This window comes from Papio anubis, chromosome X, assembly GCF_008728515.1.
Source record: "Papio anubis isolate 15944 chromosome X, Panubis1.0, whole genome shotgun sequence".
Taxonomy (NCBI): domain Eukaryota; kingdom Metazoa; phylum Chordata; class Mammalia; order Primates; family Cercopithecidae; genus Papio; species Papio anubis.
Window position 1 is genome coordinate 42,103,091 of NC_044996.1, and position 22,507 is coordinate 42,125,597.

General features: G+C 38.7%; 1 protein-coding gene across 12 annotated transcripts in view; it reads left to right on the forward strand.

Moving 5' to 3' along the window:
- Positions 1–22,507, forward strand: part of PAK3 (p21 (RAC1) activated kinase 3) — a 301,485-nt gene that overhangs the window by 173,824 nt on the left and 105,154 nt on the right. For 10 of the 12 annotated variants that reach the window (XM_017954051.3, XM_017954054.3, XM_017954048.3 and 7 more), the window contains one exon: positions 18,616–18,817. In XM_017954051.3, the coding sequence (XP_017809540.1) occupies positions 18,643–18,817 (175 nt within the window). In that variant the 5' untranslated portion in view covers positions 18,616–18,642. Of the gene's footprint in view, positions 1–9,113; positions 9,604–9,683; positions 9,706–18,615; positions 18,818–22,507 lie in introns of those variants that run through there. The other 2 variants (XM_017954050.3, XM_017954052.3) reach the window with 2 other exon arrangements.

Genomic DNA, 22,507 nt, shown 5'->3' on the forward strand with positions numbered 1-22,507 from the left:
TACTCTTGTACATTCACACAGTCACATTATCCCCTGGGCTCACTCACTTTTCATACTGGAGTCATTCAAAATGATGATCACTCTTACCCCCTCACCCTCACACACAATCATATTTACATACATGCTACATTCAGGTACATTCACACTGCCACAAACTCACATTCACATATTCACATTTTCATATTGATGCACACAACACACCATACACCCCACCCTCGTGTTCACAGCCACTCACACCTTTATGCTATTAATATTACATTCTTACACATTCACAGTCATACACTTTCACACTTTTATTCACACAGAGGATACAATCACCTTTGCCTGCCCAAATTCCTATATAGTCATATATACTCTATACGCAAATAATACATTGACATTCCCCCTGCACACACTCCAACTGTTTCTTATACTCACAGCCCTTCATATACTCAATTTCATACACTCTAGTGTACTTGCATTGATATCATCACTGTTTCTTTCTCATAGTCACAAACTCATCACAGGGACACAAACATGCATACATGCTCATATATCCACGTTTATATTTTCTCACACCATAAGCACCATCTCACCCACTCGCACTTTTACACTTAGAGTTACACACTCTTGCATTCATATACACAGAGCTAAAACAATCTCCCTACTCCTGACACATTCACACATAATCATATTCATACATAGAAACACACATTTTGACACAAATTCACACTCACGCTCACTTTCTTCACACTGAGACATCATCACACTCTATACCAAACTTGTAGGCACGTACTCTAAAATACAACCATACACACATATTTTTCTAAACTCAGCCATTTTCACTGACAACCATCACTCTACCCTCTCAAACTCAAGCACAATCACTTACACACACAGGTATATTCACGTTGACTGACACATACATAGGTTCATTCACATTCAGTACTCATACAAATTCACATAAACATACATACTGCACATGTACTTAACACTCACATATTCACTCACTTTCACATTCAGAACTGCCCACTCAAAATTATACATTTCCTTATTCCCACAGACACACAAGCACTCCTCCACATTCGTGTACATGCACATGTGTACCCTCTCACAAACCATCCCCCACTCATACATCACATCTTTTCACACTGGCACAATCACACTTACTGCACACTCACATTCTTATACATTCCCACTCTTCTACTCTCATACTGACACACCCTCACATTGCTACACACATTTGCACCAGTGAACATATAATGACATGCACAGTCACTGACTCGCATTCACACTAGCACATACCACACTGACATACACAGTTCACATTGCAATAGTCAGTTGACTGTGCTTCACACAGGAAATTACTGATACCATATGACAACATAGACTCACACTCACACTTGCCATGCCACATTCTCACTTACATTGATACACTTACACTGACACACCTGTTCAGGAAGTCATACACTCTCCTGTAATCCGCCATGTACTCTGACTCAGACTGTCACACGAACACGTTGACACTGAACTACCACTGAGATAATCACATTGACCCACATGTATTCACATTGATTCACACATACTGCTAGTGACCCACACTCTCACTCACTCATACATACGTTCCCAAACTCTTACATGTCCCCCTCCATACCAGTAACCCTGCATTTATATACTTTCTCACTGACACACACACACTTCGATACATCTAATTGCAAGAAATAGTTTATATTCACAGTTGTCACTCTCTTTTTTCTTCGTTTGCCGCTAGTGCTCTCCTCACCCCTGCTGAAAGTTTATGTTGGCAACCAATCGCCAGAGGAAAAATGTTGGTCTCATCCAGGAGGTCAATGAGAAATAGATCGTTTCAGAGCAGAAAAGAGTAGAATTTATGTCTAGGATTAAAAAAGAAAAGGCTCAAACCCATAATCAAGTTTTTCTTATCCTTTCCCCATACTTTTTCTTTTTTCAGAAATCATCTCTAATACAGCCTTAGCCAGTCCTGTGCAACACAGGTTGGAGTTTAGATGGTGTGTTTATTTTCTGGAAGCTTATGGCTTAACTTGCTACCTCATTTCTTTCCTATGGTGAAAGGAAGGTGAAGGATGTGTTTCTTTATGTGCTCTTAATGGTTTCTTATGCAAAAGTGCATGTCTCTGGTTTTATATTTATGATCTGAAATTGCCTGCTGATTACACACATGGAAAGGGCAGGCCTGCTTCCACCAGGCACCTCTAATCTAGCCAGGTATGCTTAATATCCTGTTAACCCTGGAACATGGCACTCAAGGAAAGGAAAAAAAAGGTTAATGAACTAGCTGGATGATAAGGTAAATTTGTACTGTAAGTGTTCGTGTGCGATAGTAGACCCCACTGAAATTTCAACAGCTGTTACAAGTTACAAGAGGAGATTTTTCAGTAGGCGTGGATAAAGACAAGCTGAAGGAAGTTTCTTACACTTCAGAAAGACTGTAGATTTCCCTGCAAGTGGATGAAAAGAAGCACAAACCCAGGAGTGAACTAATGGATCAGGAGCCTGGTGCAAGAGTCATGTGCCACCAGAGGTTTGAAAACACAAGAGCATCTTGCAGGAGTATCTCTAGTACATGGCTTCTCCTGCTGGAGTCGCCCTGGAACAAAAAATGAGTTCAGAATATGCCCAAGCTGCCATTTGGTATGGGTTCTAGCATGCCTTAGGGAAGAGTTTATTCTCTGGAATATAACCCGACTCCCTGCCATTAGATTGAGAACTTCTTTGATAGCAAGAACTATATTATCTTACTCATTTTGGATTCTTGATGCCTAGCGCAATGCTAGGTCCAGAAAAGCTACTTGTGAAACTCAGTTAAGAACCTAAAGGGGATACCTTAGCAGCAACATGTTATCAGTACAGACCCAGTGTCTGTCTTCTTTTCTTCCTCAATCCCAGATTTGTAGTGACATTACCAGCTCAGATTGAGGATTGTCTGTGGGCCCCACATAGAGCTAGGTCCAGAGATTCAAATGGGTGAAAGACACACCTATTGCCCTTTAAGGTACTTTCATTTGTGTGGGAAAGATCAAGTTGCCATGAAACAGTAGTATGAGGCAACAGTCTGGAAACTTGGGCATGGAGGGATCTTTATCATGAAATCCAGTGGTCTGTAGGCTCCAAAGGCCTTGATGGTTCATAAGTAGTTGGGGACAGCAGTCAGAATTTAGAGAAGTCACTTTCCAAAGTAAACTTCCTCGTAGATAGCTTGCTTAGCACAGGACTGTGCCCTATTCTGTATAACAGAGTACTCTGTTACTGGGCCTAAAGTGGAGTAATACAAGTGATCTGCAGACCTTAGTGAGAATATTGTACTTATTAAGATCTAACCACCACCTCCTCCAAGAGACAGCTTAAGACAGGGGTTCCCAGTCCCTGGACTGCAGACCAGTACTGGTCTGCAGTCTATTAGGAACTGGGCAGCACAACAGGAGGTGAGAGGTGGGTGAGCAAGCATTACTGCCTGAGCTCCACCTCCTGTCAGATCAGCAGTAGCATTAGATTCTTATGGGAGCGTGAGCCCTATTGTGAACTGCGTATGCAAAGTTGTGTGCTCCTTATGAGAATCTGATGCCTGATGATCTGAGGTGGAAGAGTTTCATTCCAAAACCACCCCATTGCCCCATGTCCATGGAAAAATTGTCTTCCACAAAACTGGTACCTGGTGCCAAAAAAGGTTGAGGACTGCTGGCTTAAGAGAAACAGCTGGGCAATTTTACATTTGGAAATTTTTGGCTGTTACATCAAGATTCACCAAAGGTAATTTATATAATTTGCAGGACTGGCTGAATATTAGGAAGGGAAAAATGCACCTGCCTGAATGTGTTTGAATTCAGTGAGAAGCACTGAGAAAATCCGTTCCCAAACCCATCGTGCATTTATATGATATTTTATACTTTTCAAAATGTTTAATAACCCATTCGTCCATTTCAATAGAGGTGTTAGGAGCACCAACTCTGGTGTCAGCCAGACCACCATTTGAATCCCAGTTTGGCCACTTCCTAGCTGTGTAACTTTGTTTGAGAAATTATCCCCATTGCTTCTTAGGCCTTTTGGCTAAGATCAAGTGAAGAGAAGTTACTTATCCCCCTTAAGCCTCAGTGTCCTTATGTGTAAAATGGGAGTGACACTAATATCATCTATCTCATGGAGTTGTTAAGAGGATGAAATGAGATAATATATGAAAGTGTTTAGCAAAATGTCTAGCTTATAGTTAATGTTTGACACAGTATAGAGCTTATTATCTTTACCATAGCCCTTTGAGGTAGACACCTTCAAAGGGACAGATCCTTGACATAATAGAGAAACAGTATGGTTCTTTGCAGCCAAAGATTGATTTTCACAGGACTTGTTGCCTGTTTTCCTTTAAGTCTTTATTTCTGCCTAGCCACAAGCTAGGTGTCAGTGCTCATTCCCACTCATGACGATGAGTGAAAAATAGGACTAGTCCACAGAGTTTCCTCAATTCCTGTTTCTCTTTAGGACGTGTTTATCTTGCAGCAATGTGTCCTGTTCATTTAGCTATCCCCTCTAGTCCTACTTCCCTCCCTTGAAATCAGTAAAGCCATCAGTGATGCCACCTTTATTTGCTGGTACACAGACTTGAGGGGATGGTGAGAAGAAGAGATTCCTAACGTAGGTGGAACCAGCAATTGGTTCTCTTACTATAGGCATTCTTCTGCCCTTGATTCTGATTGTTGAAATGTCTGTTTTGTGGGTGGAAGATCTGCTCATTTTCAGGCTTTGCTCCCAAACACCACAGTGGAAGCACAGTTTACTTATGACAAAGCCCTAAGAACATTCACATTCATGCAAAAGCTGTGAGTAACTGCAGAATTTAATATGAAACTTTCTGTGACTTAGGAAACAGAAATAAGAGCATGAGCATTGATGTCACATAGACATGGGATGGTATAATCTTACTATTACATTTACTAGTTCTGTGACCTTGGTCAAGTGACTTAATGAATGTTCTTCTTCATATGTGGAGTGGAAATACTGTAATAATAACACCTCAGAGGTTATGAAAGTTATGTGAACTTGTACCTAAGTAACTTTTAGCAGAGTGCCTGGGTCATGATAAGATTTCAGTGAATCATAGCGATTTTGTTTATGGCTTGTGAAATCTGTGATGATAAACTGTAAACATCTATTGGTAGAATGTCTTGAATTACCTCAAAGCAGTTCCACAATGTGGATCATGTGATCCTCACAATCTACTGGTGAGGTGATCACCTTTTCTAGATGAAGAAATAGCTTCAGAGGGGTGAAGAGATGTACCTAATGTCATGCAGCTTGTGAGTGGCAGTGCTAGGCTGAGAAAGCACCAGTCCAGATGATTGAATATTTGCACCTTCACTTGGTAAAGCCTTTGGGGGCTACAGATAGCAAATAAGAGCAATTTGAACTGAACATAATCCTTCTTGTGACAAAAATATCTAAATGTGAGCTACAGTTTATTTACAAACCGAGCCATAGGTGTTTCTCTTTGTATCTTGTGCAATCCCCAGAATGTTGCAAGAGTGAAACAAATGTGACATCATAGCAGTACCTTTCCAAACATAGCTGAGTGATATATGGCCATAGTAGTACCATTCACCACCAAGTGGAAAATCTTTCTTGAGGCATAAATACTGTGTGGTTCTGCTCATGTTGCTTCAGTAACACCAAATGTTCAGAGTCTGGGAATTCTTAAAACATACGGAAACACTTCAACAGACCTGTGGCTCCACTTGGCCATTTCTCTTCTGACATAAGAATTACAAGACATCAAGCTTAGTAAACGTTAGGGAGAGGATGGGAGGACAAAAAGATAGCAGCACTTTTGGCCTCTCTCTAACATTTTTCTCATAGTCAAACATTTATCTTGAAGCACTCTTCTCTTAGTTTCTATGACAACATATCAGTTCTCCCACCTCTTTGACCATCTTTCTCGGGGATCATTAGTCGCTCTTCCTCTTCCAACCTCTAAATGTTAGTGTTTCACAGATATCTGATCTAGTCATCTTTCTCATTCTGTATTCTTCATGAGCAATTGTGCATATTTCCATGCTGATGGCCTCCAAACAAATATCTTCATCCCACATGTCCAGCTCTCCACTGAACAGTTTCATAATGCCAAATGAATGTGTTAGAACCACTGCTACAATTGTATTCGTCTTACTATTGCTATCTCTGTTATGAGGAATAGATATAGCTAGAGATACAGTTTTTCCACCACATGTGAATTGACGTTTCCTTCAATTATTTTATTACTTGCCATGTAGCTTATACTTTTCAAAGACAAGATGCTTAGATATGTGTCTTGCTTCCTACTAGATATTTCTAGTTAAGCTTTTACTGATATTTCTATTGTGTCACTGGCTTTATCCTCTCATCTTTGTATATTGCAGTCTTATTATGTTTGTTGGTAAGTCTGGATAAAAATTTAGATGAATTTTCTAGAAAACTCATTACAAGTGCTGTTCTATTGGCCAAAAATATTATAATAATTGTTATTCTCTTTAGAGTGCAATTATTACAGGTGGTCTAATGGTTGCTAATACAAGGGACTTCGAACATATTCATATTTCTTATCAGCACACTAACTTCATTAGTTGTTTTTCATCCCCATTCTAAGCTATTTGGTTATTTTCATTTCACGAATATGGAAACTGAGGCATGGTTCTGTTTGGAATCCCAAAGGCAAACTAAAGCCTGCAAAAACCATTAGACCTCCCATACTCCTTTGGGCCTTCTGGCATAGAAATATATTTCTACCCTAATTTCCATTTGGGGTCCTGAGAACAGTTAATCCTATCAAGCCTAGCATCTCTACCATCTTTGGCCAATGTCCACTGTAGAGGCCTCTCTTGACATCTCTCTTCTCCTGTCTTCCTATTCCCATGCTGCTTGTGTTTCCTGTCTCCTGACTGATTATCTTAGTGTTGTCACTTTTCAAAATGATTCCCATGTTCCTACCTGGAACATCTGACTCCATAGGAAAAAACTTTTCTGAGTCTTCAACCCTAGACATCTGCTCCATTGTCACCTGAGTAATCGTTCTGAAATTCAGAGTTAATCATGCTATCTCACTACTTGAAACCTCTTCATATACACGAGAGGAGTCCAAACCTTGTAGAAAGGCTTATTAAACCCATCTTAATTTGTCTCTATGGATCTTATTTTTTTCCATTCCTCTTTTTTGTCCCTAATCTCCTTAATACACATTGTTGCTTGTCCTGAAAAATGGTGTGGTTAATTGTTCTTCTTAATTCAACTCAACTGTACGTCCCCTGTGAAGCCTCCTTCATCAGGCTCCTGGGAGTCTCTCTCTCTGTCCTTCTATAGCAACCTTTTCTCATCTTTGCACTGAGATGTCCTGGCTGACATCCATTACATGTTAAATCTCTTCAAGGGCAGGGTCAACTTTGTTCATCTCTCACCCTAGAACATGGTGAACTCCTGCTTTCCTTTATACCCTGTTCAAGTGCTATATCCTCTGAACCCTCCGGGCAGCATTAGCTACCCTTCTTCCATTGTCCTTTCAAAGCATCCAGTGCCTACGTTAGCACATAATAGACACTATTTAAATGATGAATAAATGAATACATTTAAGAAGGTTTAATGATTTCTTCAGGATCACAGAAAAATCCAGAAGTAGAGCTAGAGTTAGTCATTCATTCCTTCTGTTAGAAACAATTCTTTTGGGTTTATAAAAAACCTACTAAATAAAAATCAACCCCCCAAATTAAGTCTGCCTAACAACATGCAACTTAGTTCTTAAATGTAGCGTGGAAGGTTTCTTTTTCCTAGTGTTATGTGCCTAGTAAATTTCCCCCAAAGAGATCTGTCCTGCTTATATATGGATACAGTTCTAAAAATGCTTTTAAGTCTTACACATATTATTTTCTTCCAGAGTTTTGAGATCTGTTCTTTTACTTGTACAGCACCAATATTATTCAGTCCAGCAGAAACGGGCCCAAGGCTAAGAAATCTAATCTAGCATGCTTGAAGTATTCATTGGTTGAAATATACTGTTGAATAATAATACCTTACGCCAACCTAGTGCTTCCTACCTTTCAAATCCTATTTAATTCCTGCTCATCCTTCCATACCCTGCTCAAGTGCTATATCCTCTGACTCCTCTGGGAATATTAGCTATCCTTCCTGCTCTGTCCTTCCAAAGCGTCTTGTGCCTACCTAGATTGTATCATACTGTATTCTTATTGTATATGTGCATGTCTGCCTTCCTCACTAGACTAGAAGCTCTTTGAAGATCGAGATTTGTCTTTATTCTTCTCTCTTTGTATGCTTCCTGTACCTGACATGATACCTGGTACATATGAATGTTGGTGGTGGGAGGATGTAAGGCCAGGCAGCTATGTTCCCTGGAATAATATCAAACACATTCCTTGTGTGTGGTAGTATGATTTCTCATATAGCAATAAGGTGAAGAGAGTCTTGACCTTTTCTGGAGTGCTATAGCTCCTCTTTTTAAAATTTTACTTCTCATTTTGCAATGCACATATCCTTGTTATGTAGTTCTATTTTTATCTGTATATGACATACTTTATTTTTATTATTATACTTTAAGTTCTAGGGTACATGTGCACAACATGCAGGTTTGTTACATATGTATACATGTGCCATGTTGGTGTGCTGCACCCATTAACTCGTCATTTACATTAGGTATATCTCCTAATGCTATCCCTCCCCTCTCCTCCCACCCCACGACAGGCCCCAGTGTGTGATGTTCCCCACCCTGTGTCCAAGTGTTCTCATTGTTCAATTCCCACCTATGAGTGAGAACATGCGGTGTTTGGTTTTCTGTCCTTGTGATAGTTTGCTCAGAATGATTGTTTCTAGCTTCATCTATGTCCCCACAAAGGACATGAACTCATCCTTTTTTATGGCTGCATGGTATTCCATGGTGTATATGTTCCACATTTTCTTAATCCAGTCTATCATTGATGGACATTTGGGTTGGTCCTAAGTCTTTGCTATTGTGAATAGTGCCATAGGAAACATACGTGTGCATGTGTCTTTATAACAGCATAATTTATAATCCTTTGGGTATGTACCCAGTAATGGGATGGCTGGGTCAAATGGTATTTCCAGTTCTAGATCCTTGAGGAATCGCCACACTGTATGACATACATTTTACATATAATGTGTGGCCAGTAATGAAACCCACTGCTGGAGCCTATAACCTCACTCAGAGCTAGACACTTATTTATCTGCTTACACCCATCACTTAGTATGATGCCTAGCACATAGGCACTGGTAAATATTTGTGGTTCGAGTAAGTGGATTCATACACAGATGGGTTACTTAAGGGGCCTCAATAATATATTCTCAGTTACTATCTGACACCTCAAAGAGTAGTACCTCTTTTTTGGGCTCAGGATTTTTTGAAATGAAAGTCAACCAGAAATCAACAAGGATAAAGCATTAGTTGGTATAGTTTCCTGTAAAAAGGAATGTTGGGCTGACATAAGATCTTTTCTTTTCCTCTCTTTATGCAGCTATGTGACCTATAGACCTTCATTATTCAGCTGTGCAGAAGAGTATGGGGCATGCTAGGTGATCTGCTAAAGTCCACAAAACCAGCTGGTGATTGACTAGCATAATTGGGAGTACTGTGACATAGGGGATTTATCAGGCTCGATCTTGAAGAAAAAAGAACACTCTAAGACAAGCATCATTTGATACAGAGTTATGTACATTTATTATGAACACCCGAGTTTCCTCCCCTTTCTCTCTGCCCAGTGCTTTTGTCAGAATGTGCTGCTCTAGGCTACACTGCAGTCTCCACGGGAATGACTCAAGAACTACTGACCGATTTACCCTCAGGCCTGCTGATTACAGCTCCTTCCACCAAGCCCTGCTTCTGTTTTATCTGCAGTTTTCCTCCCAAAATACCCTATCTTCCTTCCTGTGTGGTAAGGGCTGGGCCCTGTGATCTCAGCTTGGGGGCTTTCCAGGTCCACAGAAAGACTTAGGCACATAGCAGTCTTTGCTTTGTATGTATATGAGCACTAGGGAAGTAAAGCTGATCTTGTGCTGGGGTAGACATCTACTCTAGCATGGACTAATGATGAGCCATATATTCTATAAGTGGACAGCAGCACCTGCAACCAGGTAGTGAAGTAATAAACGTTCAGCCACTTGCAAATTATGAGCTTGTATAAGCTGGGCATGGAAAGGCCATGGGAAAACCAGCATACTCAATTATGAGTTTGTCCTTCAGATCAGGCTTTTAATTTCTAAAGAGACTGCTTTGGGTGTATTATGATATTTTTAAAAATACCCATGCCAGTTTTCTTTAATGCAAAACATTTGTCTGGTGGGCTCAAAGATGGGGGAATTCCTACAAGTAAGGCCCTTGTCAGCTAAATGATTATCCCCTACCATTGTGAAAGGGGATGGGCAGAAAGTAGGTTTTGTCATGTTCCGTTCTTCCTTCACTATTGAAGAAAGGCTGTTTTTAATAGATGTTATTTCCTCTTCCTTAACCATAGCTCCCAAATGAGATGTTTAAATGCATGCTGAGCCTTTTAAAATAGAGGCATGTAAACATAGGTCAAGGGGCAAAAACTTGAGGAAGTGTTGCATTTTACACCAGTTCAAATTCTTTAACCTCCAATTCTGGCAAGAAGTCACTTTTTTGGTGAACTGTGAGCTTTGCTAAATTGATCTAAGTTCCTAGTTTAGAAATAATACCAAATCTCCATTGCCCCAGGTAGCTCTTCTCTTCAGATGTGAAATGGGCACCTTCCCTGTAGAAAGCCGATTTGGGTACAGAGAAATTGGGAATGGCGCAAGGACCTAGGATGATGAGCCATGATGCACAGGTTGAAAAGCAACATTCAGCCACCTCTGTGGTATGCAGAAATCTCTAGGAAATTGAGAAATTGAATTTCCAAGCTTAAATTTGAGGACATTTGTTGATATTTCACTGGGGTGGAACAATAAAGGGGATAATTATTATCCATGCATAGTAACAGAGAACAGCGAGACCTCCAGAGACTCAAGACATTGGTTTACCATATCCTGCTTGCTTGGGATGTTGGTCTATCTAATTTGTTCCATCTAAATGCTTCCAAGGATGTTATGTTCTCTAAGAACTAGGAAATGTTTTCTTGCTGGGTTTTGCTTCCCTTTTCTTTTTTCCCACCAATTTCTCTGAGGCATCTTTTAGGGTAATTACTTTTGTTTTTTTATACTTAAAATATTTCTACCTCTATTCTTTATGGATCTTATTTTCTCTTTTTAGAAGCACCAATATTGGAAACAAAAAGCTGAAACCTGTAATAATGCATTGGTTTGCAAATATAAGTACATGTAAGATAATCATTAGCATCTTCTGGGCATTAGCTCATGCAGCACACACAATGAATAACAAAGTATGGTGCTGCATATGTTTAGAGGCTTAAGAAGTCATTTGAAAAAGAACTGTATTTAAAAAAAGAAAAAGAATGATTTGTTCCTTATATGCAGTATATGGAGTGTGGATGCTGGATTATACCTATTGACTTCCTATTTGCAACTTGACGTTGAAATTTGCAACTATAATATGCTGGCTTCTTGGACTCAATTAATGTCAAGTTCCTGCTGAAAACAATGGAAGTCACTCATGAAAGTGTTAGCAGACAATACTACAGCAGAACTGACCTCGTTTGCTTGTTTGTATGAGAGAGAACATGAATGTATGCTGTGTGAGTGTGCTTGTATGTATGTCAGCAGTGAGCTATCTCTTACATGATCTAAGATTGAAACTAGGCGGCTGTAAAAAGAGCTAGTGCCTCTCTTGCTTGTCCGGCTGCTTTTGCAGATCTCCTGCCTAGCAAGTAGCTCAGCTCCTTCTGATCAAATGATCTTAGAACTGGCTTCCCTCCATTACACACTGTAATGATATCTCCCTAGTGAGGCTCTCTGAAACAGCACACCCCTGTCTCTGATAGCAGAGTTCCCTTGGTGAGTGCTCCAGAAGAGGCAAGCTCCAAAACAAGGCCATCTAAGAATTGGTACAACTAGCCAACGAAACCTTTTGGAGTTTTGTCAGTAAATCACCTAGCCTTGTGTCTTTAAATGGGAAAAGCCATTTGAAATAGTAAGTACCAGCATGAAGTGGGTTGAAATGAAAAGGGTAGACCTGTTGTATGAATCTTTTAGGAGGATAAAAATGTATATATGAAGAGTCTGTGTGTGTTTGTGGGTTTACTTGGATATGCATTGTATTGGTATACTGGAAAGGGAATTGACAAGTTTAGGAGCTGAGGGATTGGATACTCTTCTCAGTTTTTTCTTTTCTGACCTTGGGCAAAATAAACTCAATGCTTGTAAATTCCTCATGTAAGAAATGGAGATGGTACTTTCTTCTTCACAATGTTGATGTCAGGCTCAAAGAAGAGCAAGACATGGAAGCCCTTTGGACATTACAAACTCATATGTTTTTAAAATGAGGTGCTGGTAATCAGATGGTAGCTGGCTTTGAAATGATGCCCAACTACTTGGCAGTTAGACTAGTGCTGATATTTCCAAATATGCTTTCTTGTCTCTGACCTGCTACAATTAGGTCTATAGGCTTATGCAACATTATGAAAAACTTATGCAGAGCTGTAACAAATACATAGAATGTATAGAGTTCCATTTCATTACTTCACACATGTATTTAATGCTTGCTGGGAACAAGAGACTGTACTAGTAGTATGAAAGTATATAATTATGACTGAGGGGCTCTTACCCTCAAGGAACTTATGATCTAATGAAGGGAGTGACTTGGATAATGATTGTGCAATTTGAGACAAGATGATAAAAATGGTAATATGGGCCCATCTAGCTGGCTATAGTTAGTGATTGGGCTGCCCTTTTTCCACCTAGTTTGGGAATGGTAGTGTGGGTTCACAGCTGCTGGGAGACCTAGATCTGGTTCATTCTTCTCCCTGTAAAATGCCCACTTTGGTGTCTTAGCATGTTATGGGCATTAATGTCTGAAAAGTCACTAAAAATCTTCAGATGCTAGTTGCTGTAGAAATGCAAGGCAACGTATAATATTTCTTTCAAATCCTAAGACATTGTCTCCTTTGTGGAAGGCTAGATGATTTTTTCTTTTTTTGGCAGTTAAATGTACACTACATCTTCTTACATTATCAGTCACAAGTGAGCTGGTTGGTTCTTTTGTAAATAATGCATCCAAGATAAAGTAGATTTAGTATCAGCATAGGCTAGTTAGCAAAGCATGGTTTGTTTCCCAGTCAAGTCTATGCCTGAATGCTCAGCTAGCCATCTCAAAAATGTATGCCTTTGGTTAAAAGAGAGCCCAAGAAAGAGCCAGCAGTTGTAACTCTTGGATTTTTTTGCCCACCACCAAAGTACAATTCAGTGTACACATCATTCTGATAGTAAATGCAGCAACCTCATCGTCAATACAAAGAACAAGCCTGTGTTGATATCATTGTTTAAGGAGTCATTAGCTAACTTTGTGTCTGTGTTTACTTAATAACTTGAAGTCTGAATACTATTATGAAAAAATCAATTCTTTTTTATCTATAGAGATAATTCTTGTTATAAAGAATTCCCCAATTCCAGAGATTGGAAATATTCTTACATTTTAATGTAGTGAAGGTTCTTTGACCAGTTCAAAGGTTCTTGACCTTTGAAATCCTAAAATCCATCCTCTTTTAGATGTGCTCATGTCAGTTCATTATTATAGGGTTGTCATCTCATCAAGTCAAGGTTTCTTGTAACCCCTCATATATATATATATCTCAGAAATATTAGGAAATTCACCTTGGAAATTTCCCTTAATGAACAGCTCAGTCCTATGTTTGATCCTCTCATTTGCTATGAAAAGGGTGTTAAACAAACTTGGCGTGTGCTCAGATTTGTGATAATGGCCTTGCGTGGCTGGTGCTTTTGGATATTTACTTTTGGGTTTGTTAGATCATGACTGTACATACGCTAACCTGGAGTTTTGTTTTTAAAAGAAGGGCAGTGTTAATTTAGTTTTCATTGGGAAAATATGAAAATACATAGTTATGCCTATTTTGAAAGCAGACAAAATAATACAGACATATAGTTGTTTCTATTTCTCCGATGGTATGATATCTGATAAAAAATATTTATTCCAATTGCTCGTGGCTTAATAGATGGTCCTCAAACTGTAGAACTAGTATTTCTGGATTCTCATCCTTCACACACTTGGGTAGAGTGCTTGTAGCAAAGAGACACAATTGGCATTTTTGGTTGTATTCAAACTAACACATAGGTCATAGTATGAATTTTGGTCACATTAGCTAGAGTATAGTTGATGACCTATTTTTCCCCTTGACTTCTGGATCTACACAAGTTGGTGGTGGCTTTCTTTTTTAACCTACCCAGCATTCCCTGAGTGTCCAGTTGTGGCACTTCACTTGTTAAGAGAATGCATTTTGGAGGAATGAGAGACTAATGACAATTGTTTCTAATTTATAATCATTTAATCTATAGTTACCATGCATCTTGGTAATAGTTTTTTTCTCTAAAATGCTTTGCAATAAAGCTCTGTGTCAAGGCAAGTTAATGAAGGTCCCTCTGTATGTGTTCATGTGTGCTCCTGTGTGTACATGCCTTCAAACTTGTGTGGGGAGTGGGGAGAAAGGGAGAGAGAAAGATACAGGGAAAGAGAGAAGTAATCTCTTTTAGTACTCTGAAGAAAAGGGGTATTTAGACTCCTTGCCTGTCGTGAAACAAGAGGCTTATGTCTTATTGCTGATGAATTGCAAGTGTAATTACAGAGCATTGCTAAACCACATTAAGTCCCAAGGGCTGAATCAAAAATATACACCATCTACAAAAGCCGTTTAAATTATCTCTGAAAAACCTAGTAGTCAAGTATGAAATCAGTCTGTGAGCAGATATAAACCGTTGCTGGTTATCCATTAAAATTAGCTCCACAATGCTAAGGGCCAACCTCTAAAAGTAAAATGAATGGCCCGTGGCTGTATCTAATGTGCTACTCACAAGTTTCTGTACTGTTATAGAAATGAACAACAACAGTTGAACTTTAAAAATAAACAGTTTTTTGATTGGGTTCCTAGAGAATAATGGTGCTTTTGTACAATTCTTGAAATAGAGCCTACAGCCGCCCAAAATAAAATAGTCTCTTTCAAGATCTTGGAAATAATGACATCATAGGCAGATTGAACCAGCAATCCATTAATAGTATCCTTTATAGAAAGCTGTCTCAGGGGAACACATGGCTAAGTAGACTGGCATTGTTTATAAACATAACATAATAAAATCACTTTTTAAATATGTTTGTGGAATAGTAGGAGATACCTCCCACTTGGGAAACAAATACTTTAACCTCAAGGATTCCTTGCAGGTCCCTACCCTTTCTCCATTGGTCTTCTAAAAGTGTGCTTAGAGGCACTTGATTTGAAGGTGAGTTAAAATACCAAGGACCTCCTGTACTATTCTTTCAACACCAAATCAGAATTATCTGGAATCATTAGCAGAGGATGATTGGTTGTGCCTTGTAACGGGTAGTAAAGAACCGAAGTAATATCAAGATAATTAAAACAAAACCATATCTGAACTGTCTAGGAAAACGGTTTGGTTCATGCTTTATTAATTTCCTAGTGTGGAACTGGACATAGGTTCTTCAGTTTCACTTCTGTCTTTGTAAAAGGTGTATTCCAACTCTTCTTATGATGCCTTGATGAGTTGAATGACATTGAAACACTTTCAGTTTCGTGGGCAATAGGCATGTATGTCACATAGGCTGAGTCCTTTGCAGAATGTCTGTGATACTGACCATGGCAAATGTGTGTTATTGAATTTTTGGTCAGGGATTTTTAGTGCAATATAGAAGTAGTTTGAGTTTTAGATCCCAAGTATTCCTTTCTTCCCAACCTATATTATACGTGGTCAAATAAGGTCAGGGTAATCAGGCAGCCTGAAAAGAAGCAGGGCATCTACCTGCCTCTCTGGTCAGATGGAGTAATTAGGAACAAAAAATGTCACTCTGTTGTTAGCCACCCCTATTTATCAAGAACAAAGGAGCATAGTATTTTAAATTCTGTAGTTGAGCAGAAACCCTGGCTGTCTCAGATTCTTGTCTTATCTTGCAAGATCAGCTTTGTATATCATTTTAAAGAGGTCATGTGGCATGTTTTCCTGATTTCTGTCATCTCAAGTTAAATATGTCATCAGAAAATATATATTATCCAGAAAATGGTGGCTCTCTCTCCCTGTGAGACACTCTTTTTAGAAATTTGTCTTCTAGGTATTTCTATTTTCAAATGTTCAGTTTCTCTGCAATAACTTTCAAATTTCATTATTTTTACCAAGCTAGGTTTTGTATATCTGTATACATATTTATGTAATAATCACTTCATGTTTGTGCATAGTTTTTGAACCCAGAGAAGTTAAAGAGAAAACTAGTGCCTTGTTTCTGGTGGCAAATGTTCTCTGTGACTAAATTAAAACCATGAACCTGTCCAGTACAGAATAATGCCGCAGGTGAAGTCAGTCTTAAATTCACTTTAATTCTAGAGAAACTAGGAATTTAGAAGGACCAACAGTCAAAATGCAAAAGATAATGCAGACGCATTAGCACTGGTCTCATATTCCAATTAAAATATTTACTCTAGTACCAATAGTATCTATGAATATGCTTTATCCTTGACATCCCAATTACTTTTTGATTGTACCTTGTTCTGTAGTTTGACCTAAATAGGAATATGTGAGTTTTATGAAATTGTTGGTGATAGTGACAAACCATTTATTACTTAGTATTTTCACTATCATTATTACTGAAAAAATATAGAATTGGTCTTAATTCATTAAGATAATGCAAGACATGACACTTAGCAAAACCAAAGAGATCTTCCGTTCAAATCAAGATCAAGCCAATTGTTAGTTGTCAATCACCTGTACAGATGGAGAAGCTATTAATTGATAGTAACCTATTCTTGAGTAGTTACAGACTATATATATTTGAGAGAATTTAGAGCAAAATAGAAATTTTGAAATTCTCTACATAACATGATGTAAATTAGAGTGCATTACTGAGAGTAATAAACACATTGTAACCACTAAAGGGCCAGAAAGGATTGATAGATAATTTTTCAGCACAACAGTTAATGAGTAGACCTGTCTTGTTTTTATTGTTCTTAGGTTTGTTCATAGTAAATGTTGTTGGAACAAAGTGATATGCTAAGTCATATTTGGAGAGTTATTATGTTCCTAAGTTAGTACCAGGTAATACTTGATAAACTTACAGAGATGTAGTTTTAAAGGGATTTGATTTTCCTTGAATTCAAACTGGGGATTCATTTGGAAGGTACTATTAGTACCTGACTTATGCTGGGGTCAGGACCTTATGGAAGGACTTTAATTAGAGTAGGAAAATACCTGGAGACAGAAACATTTCCTTGGGGGAGTCCATGCTTTTCCAGTTTACTTTATCCTCCCGGGGGAATGAAAACCGAATATACTCAGACGTAGACACAAGATACTAAAGAACAATGAACTTGGCCAGGCGCAGTGTCTCACGCCTGTAATCCCAGCACTTTGGGAGGCTGAGGCAGGTGGCTCATGAGGTCAGGAGATCAAGACCATCCTGGCTAACCCAGTGAAACCCTGTCTCTACTAAAAATACAAAAAAAAAAAAAAAAAGCTAGGCATGGTGGCGGGCGCCTGTAGTCCCAGCTACTCAGGAGACTGAGGCAGGAGAATGGTGTGAACCCGGGAGGCAGAGCTTGCAGTGAACTGAGATCACGCCACTGCACTCCAGCCTGGGCGACAGAGTGAGACTCCGTCTCAAAAAAAAAAAAAAAAAAAAATGAAATTAAGAGCAAATAAGCTCCTAAAACCCAGACTGGATCTTACAGCTAGCTACCTCTGTCACCTCCCTTGTCCCTTCTCCCAAGACGTAAAATGTGGCAGGGAGTAAGGTTATGGTGTCTCCTCGGGAACTGGCCCTCTGACATTTGCCCACCTTTATCTTCTGCCTTCTTGGGAGAATATGGAACATTGTTTACCCTAACAGCCACTCCAACTCTGCTGAAACTGCCAGATCTATGGGATGGTTTCTCAGTTAATTATCATTAAAAACAGGAGAGTGCATTTTGTAACTGAGGTACGCACATGTAAGAAATAAACACCAAGGACAGCTCGCTGTTAAAGCAGCTAACAAGTCACTGTTATGGGCCATTAAAAATCAACAGCCAAACCTGTGTCAATTCCAAACTCTGAGAAGGCTGATCACCTGACCATTACAATCATCAGGATAGAATTTTAAAATAAGATTGTAAATTGTTCACTAAAACACTGGTAGTGGGGAGGAGAAAATAGAGTTTCAATGCGGGAAAAGCAAAGGGACTTATGTGTTTTTATAATATTTAGAAAGTCATTAATCACTGCCTTCACTTTCCTTTTTTGAAAATTGCATCAGGGTTTTTGGGAGGTAACTTCCTTCCCTCCAGAAGAGAAACCCCTAAAATCGATCCTCACACGAAACCTGAGAAAACATGAGAACAATGCTTTTGTTTCTAAGATGTTAGAATCCCCATATTTATTAGGTTGTTTTTAGACCTCTTCTCCCTCAACTCCTGTTTTTTCCCTCCTTTTCTTTAGGAGCTGTGAAATTGGTTGTAACTGAAAATGTCTGACGGTCTGGATAATGAAGAGAAACCCCCAGCTCCCCCACTGAGGATGAATAGTAACAACCGGGATTCTTCAGCACTCAACCACAGCTCCAAACCACTTCCCATGGCCCCTGAAGAGAAGAATAAGAAAGCCAGGCTTCGCTCTATCTTCCCAGGAGGAGGGGATAAAAGTAAAGTATCAGTGGCCGGGCATTGAAAATGGGCTAGTTTATTCTTTCATTTTCACTTTCTTTCTTAGGTAGTTGTTTCTTGAGGATTGACTGTTCAGGGCCTGCCTGACCTTTACATCTACATCTTCAGAGGTTGCATTTTGTCTGAGAATAATGTTTGATTGATTTACTGTGGGCTGGCAGAAAATACATTTACACTGTGTTTTCCTTTCACATAAAATTAAGTTCATAGTGTTAAGCCAAGGGTAATCATAGCAACAGTACTGTCTTGAATATATCAACAGTGACTTTCTTTCTGATAATGTAGAATACAATTTACAATAATCCCTCCCTAATTGTAAGTTGTTCTTTTTGGAAATTTGGGTATAGGTTTACTTCTGTATACCTTTTTGGTAACTGAAAATTTTGAATTCAGTATATGGGAATCAGTCCACATTGCCACAATATTGTCTCTCTGACTATATTGTAAGTGGGAAGGCATTTCTAAGTCATTTGTTTCCATTCTCATTCTTCAAGCTATTGTCCCCTAGATAGCCCCATGTGCACTGAATAGCACACCAATATATTATTATTTATCCTTCTGGTGTTTAGAATACCATTTGGTGCTTAAATATCATATGCTAACGCTTTGTGATAAGCGGGGATATGAAATCTCTAGTAAGTAACTTTCAGGTTGCATTAATTAGCATAAAGCTGAAACATGGCTTCTACAGTTATGAAGCAAGTACAAGGGCACTGACACCATGGAAAGTTGTCAGAGGGCAAGAAGGGTGATGTCTTTAGAAGAGAAACAGGACATTCTCAATCAGCTTCTTCAAGGTAAAATAAATAGCTTTGTAGGTCACATATACTGTTAATCAATCTACAATTCTTACCATAAAGAAAGCTAAAACTATTAGTATGGCCAATACTGCCACTTGTACACCTACATAACTTAAAAGATGCTTTGTTCTTCATGACCCAAGGATGGAAAAGATGGAAATGAAGTTAAACCTCTGGATTGAAGATAAACCGAAGAATAATGAAACACATTCAATGCAAGAGATCTGTGACCATGCAAGAGGAGTTTTCAAAGACATGTTTTTAGACACTGAAATGAATCCAGAAAAATTTTTGTTGGGAGTAAGGGATGGTTTGAGGAATTTAAGGTGCACCATAATGTGGAGACCAGGTCTTATTTGGCGGTTGTGCCAAAGAACAAAACGTTCCTGCAGCTCTCATGTTGTATTCACCACAAATTCAGGAAGTGGCTGAAGAAGGGGATTACGTGCCTGCACAAATCTTTAGTGCTATCGAGACTCTCAAGCTTTGGAACCCTTTGAATACTTCTGAAGAGCAAGAGCCCACTGATGCTGAGGTCAGCAAAATCAGAGAGACTGACATTTCCATTTTTTGCCAATACTTCAGGTGACCTCATAATGAAACCCTTGCTGCTCTACAGAAAACTGTGCCTAAACCCTCTCAGGGGAAATAAATGAGCCAAGTTTCCAGCGTACTGGCAAGCAAATAGAAAAGCCTGGATGAATCCTCCTCTCCTTAAGGGGTGGTTTGAACAGTACTTTCTTGTGGATGTTCAAGACTACTTAAAAAAAAAGAAAAATACCTTGAATTCAAAGTCCTAATTCTTCAGTCTATTTGGTGTTTCATGTACATTTGCCAATGTGCATCCTAATGGTAAGATTGTCTTTATAACTAGCCACATGTCTCAGATTCTTGAGCCTTTCAGTCAGTGTTTGATCTGGCTATTCAGGAAGGCTTATTATAAACTAATGTATAACTTCACAATCTCGCGAAGTTTCCACTGTCTGAAGATCCTAGTGCATGAGACTCCTACATCATTATAATGGCATATCCTTAATAAAGGTTTGGCTATTGATTTTTAATGGGTTTTCAGGAGGTAACTTCCCAAAGAGGCATTAGATAGTTTAACAGAGCCTGTCATTAATGTGACCTGTGAGAAGACTTGGCTAGAGGTGGTGAAATATCTTTCCTCTATCCCTCCCAAAGACAAGAAAAACCTATGGATGAGGATGAAAATTTGGCACAAGAGCAATCATTGGCGGAAGTTGAATCTGAGCCTGTTGACACTAATTCAAGTTAATGCTGCTAGAGGCTGATCCTCAGGAAGCTTTGTTGACTCCAGAGATTATTATCATAAGTGATGATGAAGACAATTAGGAGGCTGTGAGACTGGAAACAAATACAGCTATAAGAAACAGGAGCAACATTTTTAGAACAAGATTAAAACCTCCCTAAGAAGGTAATTAAAATGGACATCTTTACATGTGTCAAATATTACCTGTTCAAAGCTTGAGTGACTTACAATTCTATAAAGAGGTGCTATGATGCCTTCAAACATAATCATATTAGACAGAAACAATCTTCAATAGAACTTAAATCATGTGCTATTCAATACTGTTGCTGGACAGCTGAAAAAACTACCTTCAGACAAAGTTTGATTTAATTAGACTCTATTAAAAGGTCCTATGAGACTTTTGAAAAGACTACATTGGGAAGAAAGAAACCTCAGAAAAGCCTAAATTATCAAGTAGTACCATTTAAATACTCTTACTGGACAGCTAATAAGCTACCTTCAGACAAAGATTGAATGATTAAATTGAGCTCCATACAGAACTGCTAAGGTGTCTTCAAAAAGGACTTGAGAAGACAAAAGCATCTTTAGAAGGGCCACCTAAATTCACTTGCTTGATAGAAATAAAGCCTCAAGCAAGTTGTTATAACTTCAGGATTCGACTTTACTGACTCTAAGAGTATAGATATCCATAATTTGAACTAAATGAATAGTCCACTTCTGTTCATTGCTTCTCTGTCACCCCCATTTGCCACTACCATAATGAGTGATAGATACATCCTCATCACCACTGGAAATCATCTCAGGATCTAAATGGAAACTGTATAAAGCCTATCATTTTTGCTGATTTAAACTGTGTAAACTCATTATTCTTTTTATGTAATGTGCTGTTGTTATTGTTTGCCTGCATAAAAATATGAGGGTTTTACTTGAGACCTCATTTTTGCCCATTTTTTTCTTTCCCGATATCATGATCTCCTCAGCTGAACTCTCTTACCTTGGGGGTTGTTCAGGAATCTGACTCTCATGGGGAAAGAGGGATTACTATTTCTGTGTTCCTATCTCTTGGTAACTGCTTAATCACAGTCAGTCTTGAACTAATGGAAGGAGCACTGGACCTGGGTTCTTGAGACCTGGGTTCATGTTCAGCTCTGCCACTGATTATTGTGACATTGGGCCAGTCACTTGGTTTCTCTGAGCCTCAGTTTCATCACCTGTTAAGTGAGGATAGTAATACCTGGCACAAATATCACAATATTAGTGATAATTGAATATAATTATAAGTACCAGATGGCTATTAAAAGTAAAATTAGGAAGTGCTGAATAACCATAATATCATTGTATTTGTAGCATTTTGGACCTTATCGATGAACAACTGAGAAAACTAGGTTTTTGAAATCTTTTATTTTTTAAAAGTAACTTCCTCCCATTTTTTATGTCAATTATAGAAAATTTTAAAAAGAAAATTAAATGTGCCTATAATTTTACAAGCCAGAGGTAACTAAGTTGCTGTTTTTCTTTTTAGTACCTCTTGGTCTCATCATAAATTGTTCATCAATGTCAAAAACTTGGAAAATAACGATAAGCATATAGAAAAA